This window comes from Alligator sinensis, unplaced genomic scaffold, assembly GCF_000455745.1.
Source record: "Alligator sinensis unplaced genomic scaffold, ASM45574v1 scaffold1336_1, whole genome shotgun sequence".
Lineage (NCBI taxonomy): Eukaryota > Metazoa > Chordata > Crocodylia > Alligatoridae > Alligator > Alligator sinensis.
Window position 1 is genome coordinate 7,854 of NW_005843037.1, and position 13,960 is coordinate 21,813.

At 41.7% G+C, this 13,960-nt stretch overlaps 1 protein-coding gene across 5 annotated transcripts in view; it reads right to left on the minus strand.

Moving 5' to 3' along the window:
- The window catches only part of LOC102380600 (stAR-related lipid transfer protein 9), a 132,820-nt gene that overhangs the window by 4,456 nt on the left and 114,404 nt on the right, over positions 1-13,960 (minus strand). For all 5 annotated transcript variants that reach the window (XM_025193354.1, XM_006036909.2, XM_025193353.1 and 2 more), the window contains 2 exons: positions 8,919-8,988; positions 826-898 (listed from right to left, as the gene is read on the minus strand). In XM_025193354.1, the coding sequence (XP_025049139.1) occupies positions 826-898; positions 8,919-8,988 (143 nt within the window). The remainder of the gene's footprint in view (positions 1-825; positions 899-8,918; positions 8,989-13,960) is intronic.

Consider the following 13,960-nt stretch of genomic DNA (forward strand, 5'->3'; position numbering starts at 1 on the left):
TTCATAAATGGCCACCAGATCCCCTTAGCCTTCTCTTGTGGAGGCTGAATAGGTTCAGGCCCTTTAGCCTCTCTTCGTAGGGCCTGACCCGCTGCCCCTTGACCATTCGAGTGGCCCTCCTCTAGCCACATCCCTCTTGAAGTGCAGCACCCAGAACTGGACACTGTACTCCAACTGTGGCCTGACCAATGCCACATAGAGGGGGATGGATCACCTCCCTGGACCTACTTGTGATGCATCTGTAGATGCACAACGAGGTGCGGTTAGCCTTACTGGCTGCTTCCTTGCATTGGTGGCTCATGTTCATCCTGGAGTCAACAATGACTCCAAGATCCCTTTCTACCACCGTGTCGACAAGAAAGGTGTTCCCCAGCTTATAGGTGTGTTGCTGGTTCCTTCTCCCTAGATGCAGTACCCTGCACTTGTCTGTGTTGAATTCCATCCTATTCTCATCCACCCACCTCTGTACCCTGTCTAGATCTAGTTATGAAACTGTAAAACACATTTCCACACACAGGTTTTAAAAATTCCCTTGGGGGCAGTGCTGCTTTTTGATTGTCATTTTTCAACCTAAAATTTTCCCTTTAGCAGTGAGTCTTTGGTTTAATATCTTAATGACAAACTGACACAAGGGAACAAGCATGTGAGGTGGCATATGAAGTGGAACAAATATGCAATGTGATCCACAGGAAATAGGTAGCAGGAAATAAGTTCCATTGTTATTACTAAAAGTAGCACAGAATGATGACTGCAAAACTGGGCAAGTCTGCTGAACACTGTTTTTTGGGATGGAAAAGATAAGGCAGTTGGAATTTTTTAGCTAACCTGAGTGTAGTGGATAGTGAAGATGGCGTGGGATCTGCTGCTGGCATCATGAATATGCGTAGCTGCTGTGATTCTACAAACAAAAATGCAAGGAAAATAAGTTCACTTGGGACAGTTTAGTTCTCTGTATTCAGAAAGAGTGCAAATAAGAAATGGAACTGATTAGTCAAGGCTAGAACTTAAGTACTGCAAATTTAAAAAATTCAGCAGACTAAACTCTTGGACCTGACCAAACTGTGCTTTGGTAGGGGATCTACAAATGCGGACGACAAAAGTAAATTAAAGCTAGCTTTGAACTCTGATGGTCCTCAGAATAGTCTAGAAACATATTAAAATGTTATAGGAAGAAAATTTGGGGTCTTAAAGAAAAGCAAAATACAGCTTGAAAGTTTAACCAGTGAAGAAAATGTCATATCCCAACTTCCCTTCAACATTCTGGGGCCAAGGCTTTTGCCCCCATCCTGGCTTTTTGGCAGGGCCAAAAAACTGCACTAAGATCTAGCTAGTATGAGCTGTATTGAACTGTCTGATGCATCTGTCCAATAGAACAATGTTACTCAGACTTGTGTATGCATAACTCTGGGAGTAGGTGGTGAACTTTTAGAAGATACACAAGAGGAAGGAAAGGGAAAACAGAAGGGGAAAAGGAGGAGCAGAATAAAGTTTAAAAATAAAGAAAAATTCCATAGGCTCTTTAAGGTTGTTGGAGAAGATCCTGTGTTATTGCAATGACAAGATGTTACTGTTTTTAGTATTCATAACATGCAATCATAAAGGTACACAGCAATATAACAAACATAAACAGAGAGAAGGATGCAACTTACAAAAACGGGGGTCAGAAAATCACTGATTCGGGACCTGTTTGGGTAGCTATCTCAGTTGCACAAACAGAGAAGTGCAAGGAAACTGTATTTGGTTCATTATGTTCAAGGAAAGTTGAGATGAATAATGTAATGCATTAATTTATTACAGTTACATGTGCTCCTCCCCAGTCTTACATCATGGATACACCATAAAGTTGAGTTTCTCTGTCCATTTGTTCTCTCCTCATTACTCATGTTCAGATTTTGAATCCAAAGATCCATAACTAAGCCAGATGACCTGAGATTGCTGTAGTTTACAAGAGGTCTAGGATGCATGAGAGGGCTTTAGTGGAACAAAAATGGGGCTCCAATTGCTGCTGCTTTTTTGCATAGTTCAGAGCTTTCAGTTTCCTTTCCCAGTTAATGCCAACCTTTGTAACCACTGCACCATAAGGCCATGTGTTGGCAAACTGCCAGACAGCAGAAGGGGGCCTAGCCAGAATTGTCCTTTTTGTCTGTACCAAACTGACTGGTTCATTCTTTCTTATTGTTCAGTCATGTCTAAGAGTCATATTTTGCTTTAGGTGGGTATCAGCCAGTTTCTACATCCACCACTTCATCACATTAAGGGCTTGTCTTTCATACAAAAATTTCCCATTGCTGACAACGGATAACAGCTACATGGGCAATGCTGAACACACCAGAGCATCATTTCAGCCACACCCGAGGCTCATAACAGGCATTGCCACTGGCAATTTCTGTGATGCAATCAAAGCTTATAGCTTTTTTTTTGTTGTGCCACTGACAACTAGAGGGTCATGGTAGTGATGGACAAGAAATAATGCACTGGATAGGAGTCAGCATGGTTTTTATTGGATTGATATGAGTGAGTAAGTCACACTGACTGTAGGAACTGCAGTCTGCCTGTGGCTTCCTGCCTTTTACAACTAACAAAAAGCCTCCACAAACCACCTGGCCATACAATGCCAAGAGTTATAACCAACCTAGTGCACCAATAACACAAATGGGAATAAAATGCTCCTTCAAATCTTGCAGGAGGATGGCAACTGGTTAGGAGAAAGGAAAATTAAGGAACTAAAAGCAGAAGAAGAGAAGAGACAAAAAGGTCATCATGGTTCTTGGGTAAGCACAAATAAGGACAGAAGAGCCCTAAAACTTGGCTAAGGACAGACATTCAAAAAGCCTGAGCCTGAATTGATTCAATCTTTGCAGGTTAGTGTAACCTGACTAGGCTAAACCAGTTTGTTCCTGTACAGACATCCCTTCTGGACTGAAGCAATGCAGACACATGCCTGCAGTGGCTCAGGCTAGAAGCAGGTGGAGGGGTACTACAGCAGCCCTCCCTTCCATTCCACTATGCTGTGCTCCAGGGGAGGGAGTGGCCAGGACCTGGCAGGATGCTCTGATTAGGGAGGGGTTCCCTCTTTTGCTGTTGATAACAGAGCATCTAGACAGTGTGCAGGCGAAACGAGAGGCATGTTTGCATGACACTTTAAAGTGGGCTAAATGCTTTTGTACTGCTTTAATGGTGTCGGTGTTTGCATGCCCCGGTGGCATACTGCACATTAATTCCAGCTGCTGTAGGAAATTTGGCAGCGTAACGCACCTTAAATGACTTGGGGCACAGCAAACTAAAACTCCTTTGAGGAGTTTTAATTTGCTGCCTCTACAGTTATGGAGTGAAGCACCGGGCTCTGTGAAGCTCCACAGCTCTGCAGGAAGCCCTGCAGACAGCCTGACAGAAGCCCAGGAAAGCAGCTCTGCCCAAGAAAAGCGGCGAGCCTGATCTCCCCCTTCCCCACCCCTGGAGCCTGCCTGAGCTGCATGGGGACTCGGTGCTTCCCTCCCCAACTGCAGTGCCACATGGGACCACCCAAGCCAGATGCCTGCGGGTGGCTGCCGCCTGGGGGGCGTTGCAGCTGCTGCAGAGGGAAGCACAAGCCCCCCCCACAGCCCAGGGACCTTTCTGCCCTTCGGCAGCTCGCTCTCCCCTCCCCACCTGAGAGGTAGGTAAGTCAGCGGGGTGTGTGCATGACACGGGGGTTTAATCAGCCCTAAATTGAAGCCGTGTTTTTTAAAACCCACTGCATTAATTTAGGGCCCCTGTTTCATCTACACATGCCTCTAGTTACACAGCGGGGAGTTACACAGGGCGTTGTTTATCAGCCCATCAAACATAACAAAGCCTCTCTCATTAGTTCAAGCTCTTCTTAAACAACTTTTTCCAAGGAAGGAACAGAGGGACATTACCAGTGACCTGTTGATTAGCTCCAAAAAGCCCTAAGCTGATACCATCCTGTCTGCCTTTGTGCTGTCTCCCACAGCATGGACCATAGCCAGCATGTGGTCTGGTAGCTAATGCTGAGAGGTGTTTGTGTAAGGCACGGGGGGGGGGAATCCCTGCTTGAGCAGGGAGTGGTGGTGGGGTGGGGTGAGCAGGAGGAAGCCAGGCAGACCCTGCTGTGCCTGCAGTCTCAGCTGGAGCTCTAGCAAGGGAGCAGAGGGGCGGGGCCAGCCCTGCTGGGCTGGAAGAGAGCAGAGCCCCGCCCAGGGTTGCAAAGCATCTGGGATGCTGGGGGACTCTGGTTTAAGTTAAACCAGGAAAGGATCCGGGCCAGACATTGCATAAATCAGTTTGACCCAAATCAGTTAAGTCTGATACTACATTCAACCAGGTTTATCTCAAATTGGTTTCAGACATTTTCAAACTGGTTTATGTGTGCTGAATATCTGTTCTGTTACAGGTTTAAACCAATTTCTGATCACTTAAACCAGTTTATGTGTAATGTCTGTCCCTAGCCAGGAGGACAAAAGAGAAGAGGGAAAGTACCTCAAGGTGTTGGCATGACAGGCAAAAGAGGAAGAAAAAAAAGGGCAGTATAGGCTTCTAATACATCTACAACACAAAGCATTATTGGAGGGGAAGGAGACATTGTCTTGGCAACTCTTATTGCGTGTGTGAATTTTTGTAGGAGGATGTTCGTGCTAGATTATTTGCATAAGGCACATAGTGTGCTCTTTATTATTTTTTTAATGTCCTACTGGTATTATTTCGGTTTTTGTTTGCTTTGTTTTTCTTGGTGGCAACACTGTGTTTTTGGAAGTTTGTATGTGCTGTGGTTTTTATACAAATATCACTGACCAAATTTAGAGTGTGGTACATAAGAAACATGTTAGCAACTAAAACAAGAAACAATTATATAGTACAAATTGTATAATTAATTTTTAGAACTAACAGTTGTAGCTCCTTTGAACACACTTAATAATATTTATAATATTAAATGTTCTGTAGAATAGTTTATGAAAATAATGACATTAATGATTTGATGTCAAATATTTATCTAGAAATAGATTAAACAACCTACTTTTGTGCACAATACAAATTAATCCTGTGGTTTGTACAAGACACAATGAGCAAGGTACCAGCTCCTACATTTTTTCTACATCTTTTATTTGTATTTCAGTGGTGGTGAGCCCATAATCTAATGACAGAAACATAAAACTACAGAACCAGTGGGAAAGGGACTTTCAACATAACATCCAGTCCAACCCCCAACAGTAATGCAAGATGCACTTTTCTTACAAATCAGCTTCCATGTCAACATTTCAATAATTTAAAAAATTGCTATCATCTCCCCCGCTTAATCTCCTTTTCTCCAGACTAAGTAGATCTAGTTCTCTCAACCTTTCCTCATCAGCTTGCATACCAAGCCTTTATTGTCTTTGTTGCTTAGCTGTGGATTTCCTGCAGTGCCTCTTCAGCTATCTTAAAATGCAGTGCCCAGCATTGGACAGGATACTACAGCTGAGCCTAAGCAGTGTTGTGCAGAGTGGTATTATTACTTCCTAAGTCTTCTATACAAAACTTCTGTTGAATGGAGTCCAAATGTGCATTTCCTTTTTTGGCAACATAACACTGACAACTCAGGTAGAGTTTGTAATGCACCATAACCCCCAGAACCTTCTTGATAGTACCACTGCCTAAATAATTATTTCTCATTCTGTATTTGTGCATTCAGTTTTGCTTCTCAAACTGCAGCACCTAATACCTGTTTCATTTTTAATTTAATTCTGTTGCCCATCACCCAGTTCTATAATTTATTAAGATCCTTTTGAATTCTAATTCTGTCCTCGAGAACATCTGCAAGCTCTTCCAAGTCTTGTCAGTAAGCTTTCTATTCCTTGTATTCAAATTATTAATACAATAGTTTAGTATATAAAATAACATTTTGTTAATGAACTATTTAGTAGTTTGATTATGAAATTATATCGAATAATCATAAGCGCTGAGTGGTAAAACTAAACCGCGCTGCATATATCTTGCCTCAGTGTTGACGCAGCTTTTCTTTAGTTCGTTTGTTATATACACATTGCATAAAATGTGCGCAGTGTCTTTGGTATTCTACCTCCCTTTTCTCCCTCAATGCTAACAGTTTAGATTTACATCAATACTGAAACTGTGATCAGCATCTTCAGGCTTCTCCTTTCCATTTACCTTCCATTCCCCTGTTGTGAGGGTACCCAAGGCTGCCAATAGAAACAAAAATCATTGACTAACAACAACTCTCTCTCTTTCTCTCTCAGGGTTACTGATCTAGCTAGGGTGCTACTTTCTTAAAGCTGTTTTCTAGTACCTGTGCACTATATGTTGTATAACATTTTTTAAACGTTTGTAAAACAAATTTGTCATAAAAGTGTTTGTTTACTAGCAGCTAGTGGGTATTTATGAAATACAAAAAAGAAAATGTATACATTAGAAACAGATAGGAAATGTACATGAGTCACTGGTAACTTTATGCTGGGTGGTGGCCCTTTGGTTGGATCCAGGCCCATTTACCTTTAATGACGCATTCGCTGTACAAAGATAAAGTGGGAATATTAACCATCATTCCCTGCTGCACCTCTTCCAAAAATTAAAACCTTGTATAGGGAGAAAAGATCAATGATTCTTATCTTCATTCTATCTATGAATCCTAGATGAAGTACATCCAGAAAAATGGTAAGACTTAAGACTTAGGATTTACTGAACTCTGAACTAAACTTTCAAAACAGAACTTAAATGGCTAGAGCTGGTCTCCATGAAGGCAACATTACACCTTAAATTGATAAAAACATTTCAGCTAAAATTTCAGAAGGTATTGGGAACCAATAACACATTTTTATGACCCTAGAGTTTTGCAAATTAACTTTTGTTCAGACATGTGCTTTTGGCTAGGGACAGACATTCAAAAAGCCTGATCCTGAATTGATTCAACCTTTACAGGTTGGTCTAACCTGACTAAGCTGAACTGGTTTGTAACTGGACATTCTCCCTGGACTGAGGAAATTCAGGCACATGCCTGCAGTGCCCCAGGCTAGAAGCCAGGGGGTGCTAGAGCAGCCCTCCCTTCCCTTGTACAGTGCTGAGCTGAAGGGGGAGGGGCACGGCCATGCCCCAGCAGAAGCTCTGATTAGGGAGGTCTGCCTGCAATGTCCCAGGCTTTTCCCCACTGACTGCTCAAGGGGTGGGAGTGTAGCCAGACCCCAGCCCCCTGCTAGCACTCTGAGGCAAGGTGGGGGTGTACAGTGCATGCAACTGCTGCTGACATGGAGCTTTTCAATCTCCCTCCCTGCTTCTTTATACTGCCTGCAGCAAATTGACAGGCAAGCAAGCCACCAGGGGAATGATGATAGTGTTTATAATCCCATCAGCAAAAGAATAGCCTCTCTCCATTAGTTCAAACTCTTCTTAAACAGCTTACCAGCTGACCTGTTGATTAGCTCCTAAGTGGTCACTGTTCAGTCTGCCTGTCCCAGTGAAATTGGAGAGATACACACACACAGACACCTCTCAGCCTTAGCTAGCATACCACATGCCTGGGCTTCATGGGGCTGGGGTCCATGCTGTGGGAGATAGGAGGGAGGGAGGAAGGTGGGGGATTCTTGCTTAAGCAGAAAGCAGTGAGGTGGTAGGTAGGGCAGGGGAAGCCAGGCAGACCCTGTTGTGCCTGCACCACCAGGGGAATGATGATAGTGTTTATAATCCCATCAGCAAAAGAATAGCCTCTCTCCATTAGTTCAAACTCTTCTTAAACAGCTTACCAGCTGACCTGTTGATTAGCTCCTAAGTGGTCACTGTTCAGTCTGCCTGTCCCAGTGAAATTGGAGAGATACACACACACAGACACCTCTCAGCCTTAGCTAGCATACCACATGCCTGGGCTTCATGGGGCTGGGGTCCATGCTGTGGGAGATAGGAGGGAGGGAGGAAGGTGGGGGATTCTTGCTTAAGCAGAAAGCAGTGAGGTGGTAGGTAGGGCAGGGGAAGCCAGGCAGACCCTGTTGTGCCTGCAGCCTCTACCAGAGCTCCAGCCAGGGAGCAGATGGGAGGGGCTAGCTTTACTGTGGAGCAGAGAGCTCAGTCCAGAGAGCATGCCGGGATGCTGGGGGAGTCTGGTATATCTTAAACCAGCAAGCGGTCTGGGACAGACATTGCTTAAACTGATCTGACCCAAATCAATTAAGTCTGATACTACTACATTCAACCAGGTTTATCTCAAACTGGTATCAGCCATTTTGAAACTGGATTATGTGCACAGAACATCTATTCTGTTATAGGTTTAAACCAGTTTCTGATCATTAAACCGGTTTATGTGTAATGTCTGTCCCTCACCTTTATGTCTATTTCTTGTGGATGTTATGCACTGTTGCACAAGCGTTTCGAGTTCTTCTTTGTGCCAGTCCCCAGAGGTTATGAGTTGCTACAGCTCTCAGCTTCAGACTAGGGCTCCAAACACTAGAAATCTCTGGTATGCTAGTCAGGAATGGGGCTGCCATATACATAAACTCCCAACATTTACTCCTGTATCAGACAGACAGATGCCTTAATGACTGATCTGTGCACATTATCATAATCTAAGAGGCCCCTGTCAAAATATGTCCCCTGAAGAACTTAACCTAACATATTTTTTAAGCTGCTGCCCTTTTGAAATGTTCCGTTTTGGAAATGGCTTCAAATGTACACGTATCCAAAACCTCAGGATGCAATCAGGTTTGTTGCAATGCAAATATCCTTTCTGTGGGCCTCTAACCACTATTTAGGGCTATATGATGCTATGCAGTATTTACCATACAGTGTTTGGGAGACTTGAAGTCCTCTCTTAGATGAATTATTCTTCATTTCTGATTAAATTCAAGAAGCCATTTTCAACTGTGTCAGAGAAACCAATAATTGCACCATCAACATTGGGAGAAATAGGAGAAACAGAGTTTATTTTTATTTTTAAATACCTCTTAGCTATTCCTTCTTCCAGAAGTCCTACAACTTGTTTGTAGTCTGTAACTAAGTGCTGGGACAAACCTGTTGGAAATTTAAAGAAAAGAAAAAAAAAAGAAAAAAAATCAAAACCAGATTTTATTCAGGAAACTTTGTTTAATTCTTATCTCTTGATTTTTTTTCTACTCAGTGACAGTCAGGAGGATACAAACATTGTATTTAAGACTCAGGGATGGTCCACCCATAGTTTTTCAATCAGCATAACTCTTTTGATTAGGGAGTTGATTTTTTAAGCCAAAATAATTATACCAGTACAACCTCTAGTTTGGAAGCAGTTGCAAAGGGCTTTTATCTCAGTACAGTTTAGTCTCCTTTTCATGCAAGGATAAGCTATAATGGTATAAACGTTGTTGCAGTAATAATACTACATCTACACAAGAAAGATTTTGTCCCTTTAATTATGCCAGTATAATTAGTCTGGTACACCCTTTTTGCAGATAAGCCCTTAGCTGCAGCTTTTACAAATGGAAGGTACTGAAAATGAATAAGAGAATGACAATGCCCTCCATTGGGAGTTTCCAACTGCATGCTTATTTAGCTAAATACCATGTTCTGGAACTGCCACATTTACCAGTAAACCGTACACAGACTGTAAAGGCCTTATACCTCCATAAAATGTACTCTGGTTATGGTCCTAGAGATAATATTAATATAGCTGCCCACAGAAAAAAAAAAGCCCTCTTGATGATACAAGAAATACTGCATTGCAGAGTTGATGGTAATAGGTCAGTACTGTGACTGATGTGGCCCCACTGGAGGGCAGTATGTTTCTATGCTTTTTGTTACTAGCAGTTTATAAAATGTGAATTATAGCCAGCATGCTTAGCTGACTTCAGTGGACCTGTACTCAGGATTAATTGATGCTGTACTATTACTATGTCTATTTATTATATGTACTGCAGTAGCATTTAAGGGGCCCCAGTTGCAGTTCAGGATTTCATTGCGTGATGCACTGTAAAATATATTCTTCTTCCTAAGATTTTTATCATGGGGTAGAAGAGAAATGCTGTTTCTGAGGGGTTTTGTCCTCTTGTATTTCACTAGCATAACAATCCTGAAAAACATTGTCATCTTTCTGTATGCATACTTTTGTGACATGAGGGGGGCTGCAGTGAGGATGAGATGCATCTTGAGGAGTATAAAATGATGCATCTCTTGTAGGAATGTAAGTCAAGATTAACTATCTACCCTAGTCCATTTTAAAGCCCAACTGGACAAGGTATGTCCTCAGATAACAGATGGCTTGATTATCAATAAGGACTGAATCTGGGCCAAAGATGAAAGATTTATTTTAGTCTTGTAATGCTTTTACCTGAATCATCACTGACTATACCTAAATGAATCCCACCAGTAGTCTAAGCACACACAAAAATATAATAAAGTTTACAAGGCAGAAAGCACTTATCCTACTGTTTGGTGTTTTACTACATGCTGCACTCCAAAAGATGAAAAGATAATTGCTTTTTATCAAATGGGAAAATATTGTTCAAACAGTTCTGGTGTCAGTAAGGTACAGAGTGTACTAAAGTACCATTGACTATTTCCCTAACTCACTCTTAAGGGTTTTTTAACCCCTTAAGAATAACACTAATTATGTACTGGGGATGGTTAGGTTTAAAAATATACATTTTCCACAATTCGTTTAAAAAGGCAAATGAAAATCTGTACATGTTCTTTGCAAAGAAAAACAACAAGTTTTCTCTCTGCTGCTTGGGAAAAGAAACACCATTTTCAAGTATCAAAGAAAGATCACAAACTCCTTCTAGTTCCGTCTCAAAGACAGAATCTCCCTCAGAAATGTCTCAAAGTAACCAAATAGATTGCATCACTTCCTGATTTAAAAGAGGCTGATTCCTTAACAGTGCAACCATCTGTAAGGGAGAATTTTGAAACCATTCCAATCTGAAGTACTGAAATGCTTTCAGCATTTTAAGGGGTAGAATCTTGCAGGCTTTACATTGAAAAAAGATGGGCTGGAAATTATTCAAAATACTTAGTGCAGGGAGCTGGAATTTCCTGACTGCACTTGCAAATGGAAAATGCATTACTTCTAATATGAGAGTAATTAAGCATCCTTAGAAGGGTGTCTCTCTCTAGTTTTCTTCCCTGTCTATTTTTCATCCAAGTACTGATTTCAGTGTGTTAGAGACTACTGACGTAAACTATGTCAGTGACAAAATAATAGGATAAAAGAGAGCCCCTCCTTACCCCTACAAGTTTTCTGTTACCCCATAACCTCTAAGTCCTCACACACAGTAAGTATAATGCAAATACAGAGACAAGTCTTGGTATGCTGCAATACACTGTGGAACACTGTGGACATAATGGAACACTGATCTTTGACTTGCTCTCATCAGTTTAACAATGCTCATTTGTTCCATGCAGCAAACTGCCTAATAAAGGAGTGAAAAATATACTGCTCTCCTAACAACAAGGGCTACAGTTTAGACACTGATGCTATTGGCTACAGGATTCGTTGAGCACGATCCCATGCAAATTCCATAAACAAACTTCCACAGGCAAGGTCATGCGAGTGCTGAAATCATCCATTACTGACTTCAGCAACATGACATCATGGTATACTACACATCTGAGTTAGAATTTCCCTAAAATAAAGCCCCTTTACTGGGTTGTCAAATGGTCCATACTCCAGTGCTGCCTGTGGTTCTGAGTTGACCCACTGGCTGCAGGCAGGGCATGCCGGATGGGCCCACCTGACACAAGTGGCACTGGCCCCAGCTCACATCCCAGAGCAGCAGAGCGGCTGCTGCATGCAACACAGCCCCAGAGTGGCAGAAGCAGGACTGTGCCACATATGGTGCCCACTCTGGCCACTCCAGGACACGTGCTGGATCTGAAATGTGGCGCCAGTTTGTCAGTCTGATCTGGCCTGCAGACTGGCTGCAGGCCACTCATCCAGCCCCCAAAGCTGACTAAGTTTGAAATCCCTGACCTATACTGATCAGAAGTGCACAAAACGTGTGAACTGTCCTACCCATGCTCACCTGCCATGTGAGCTAGCTAATGAGCACCATTCTGCAGGCATCAGAGCTCCTCTTTATCAGTCTTCCTCCAAAAACCAAATAAAAACAATATGTAAGCACTGGCTCGTGTGATATAAACAATTATAGTTTTTAAGCACACACACACACACAGTACCATGCATTTAAGTCATCTGACTACAAACCCCAGGACACTCATCAGTTGCAAATCAATTCTATTCATGCAGTCCCACAGCAATACTGAAATGTTACCACAAGGCACCCTTCAACAGAGAAGTTACTTTATTTTTCATGCATGAAGCCAATTATTTCTAATATTTTGAGCTATGTTTATAACTATAAAGAGTTGAAATTTCCTTACAGGGATAAACACATACCACTCCCCCATACAGGCCCACAATGATATGAACAGCAGAGGAAGGGAGGGCTGCCTCACATGGAGTTTTCAAGTTGAATTTCCTGATGTAACCTAAAAAAGGGCACTCCCTGACTGGCATAATGTGTTTTTATTACACTGTTCTCATACTACAGAATGAAAAAAAAATCAGGGAAGGGGACGGTTAAAGGGAAAGCACACAACCATGTCTCCACAGTCCTTGTTACAAGCAATACTGTAGGAAACATCTGGTTATCAAATTCCTATTTAAAAGGATAACAATAAATATACAATATCAGAACTAAAAAATAAAAATAGATTTATTTTATGAAGGACTACCTCTGAAACAACAGGAGTTTTCCCTACCACAGTGACACATTAAGAAGAGACTTAAGTCCCAACTATGACTTGTTTTCACCCAGTTCAAGGAAACTCTGGAATCAGTGAAGCCAAGAACTTTAGATATGCAGGTTTGAGGGAAGCCTGCTGGCAGAGAAAGCAGCAGCAAGCTGTATTTCGGTGTGGGAAATGATCTTGAGAAAGTAAGTAGTATTTGCTGGTAGAGTTCTGCAGTGACCAGGGTCTGGGCAAGAGATGTAGTAAGGATTCCAGAAAAGCAGCAGCTGGAAACAAAAGAACCATGATGAAAACCAAACATGCATATTTTCATTTTTTTTTTTTTTTTTTTTTACAGGATCAGCCCATCAGCACTCCAGGTGCTGATTCTATAGAAAGGCATGACCAGAATGTCACCTAGCCAAATGTGTGGGAAGGCATGTCTGAAATCTCCTCTCTGGCTCCAAGGTGACTAGTTCATGTTCTGATATATAAAAAACGATCATTATCAGTAACTGATATGTAAATAGTGGTTAGTGGGAGAAGCAGGAATCAGGATCCAGGATTATGTTTTTCGCTCCATCACTGCCTTGCTTTAGGACCATGGGCAAGTCATCGAGCACCTCTTTGCTTCAGTTTAATTACCCTTAAATTGTGAATAGCATATATCTGTTTTTCAGTGAACTTGTGAGACTTACTTAATGTTTGTGATGCATCCTGAGATTCTTGGAGGAAAAGTGTTATAAACTATTATTATTTTAGCTTGTACAGCTAATATAATTGACTACAAACATTATTAATGGGTTTCAATGTATCCAACTATTTTAAAAAGACCATCAAAGCATTTAGCTTGATTTTCCATTTTCAATTCCCACCTGCTTAAAAAATCATGCATAAAATTAAGTGGCATGATAATGACAAGCAGTCAGAAAAAAGGAGGGCTTGGAGAAAAAGAAGAAATTTACAAAATCAATGGAGACAAAAGGCCTAAATTTAAAGCCAGAGCAAATTAGTATTTAATCTAATGACAGAAGCAATGCACTTCTCTTATGTGCATTTCACACATTAAAAGGAGTACTTCCCAGGTGTCAGGTATATTACAAACCACTTGGTGATCAGCCAAGAGTTGGCAGCATCAGTAATTCCAAGGGCAATTCGGAGTTTTGCCCACTGTGGAGACATAGTGGTTAGTAGCACATTAAAAAGGAAATGGGCATATTTACTTTCCAAACAAACAAGACCCATTTTTAAAGTCTGCATTACTCTGGAAAGGTCTCTTTCC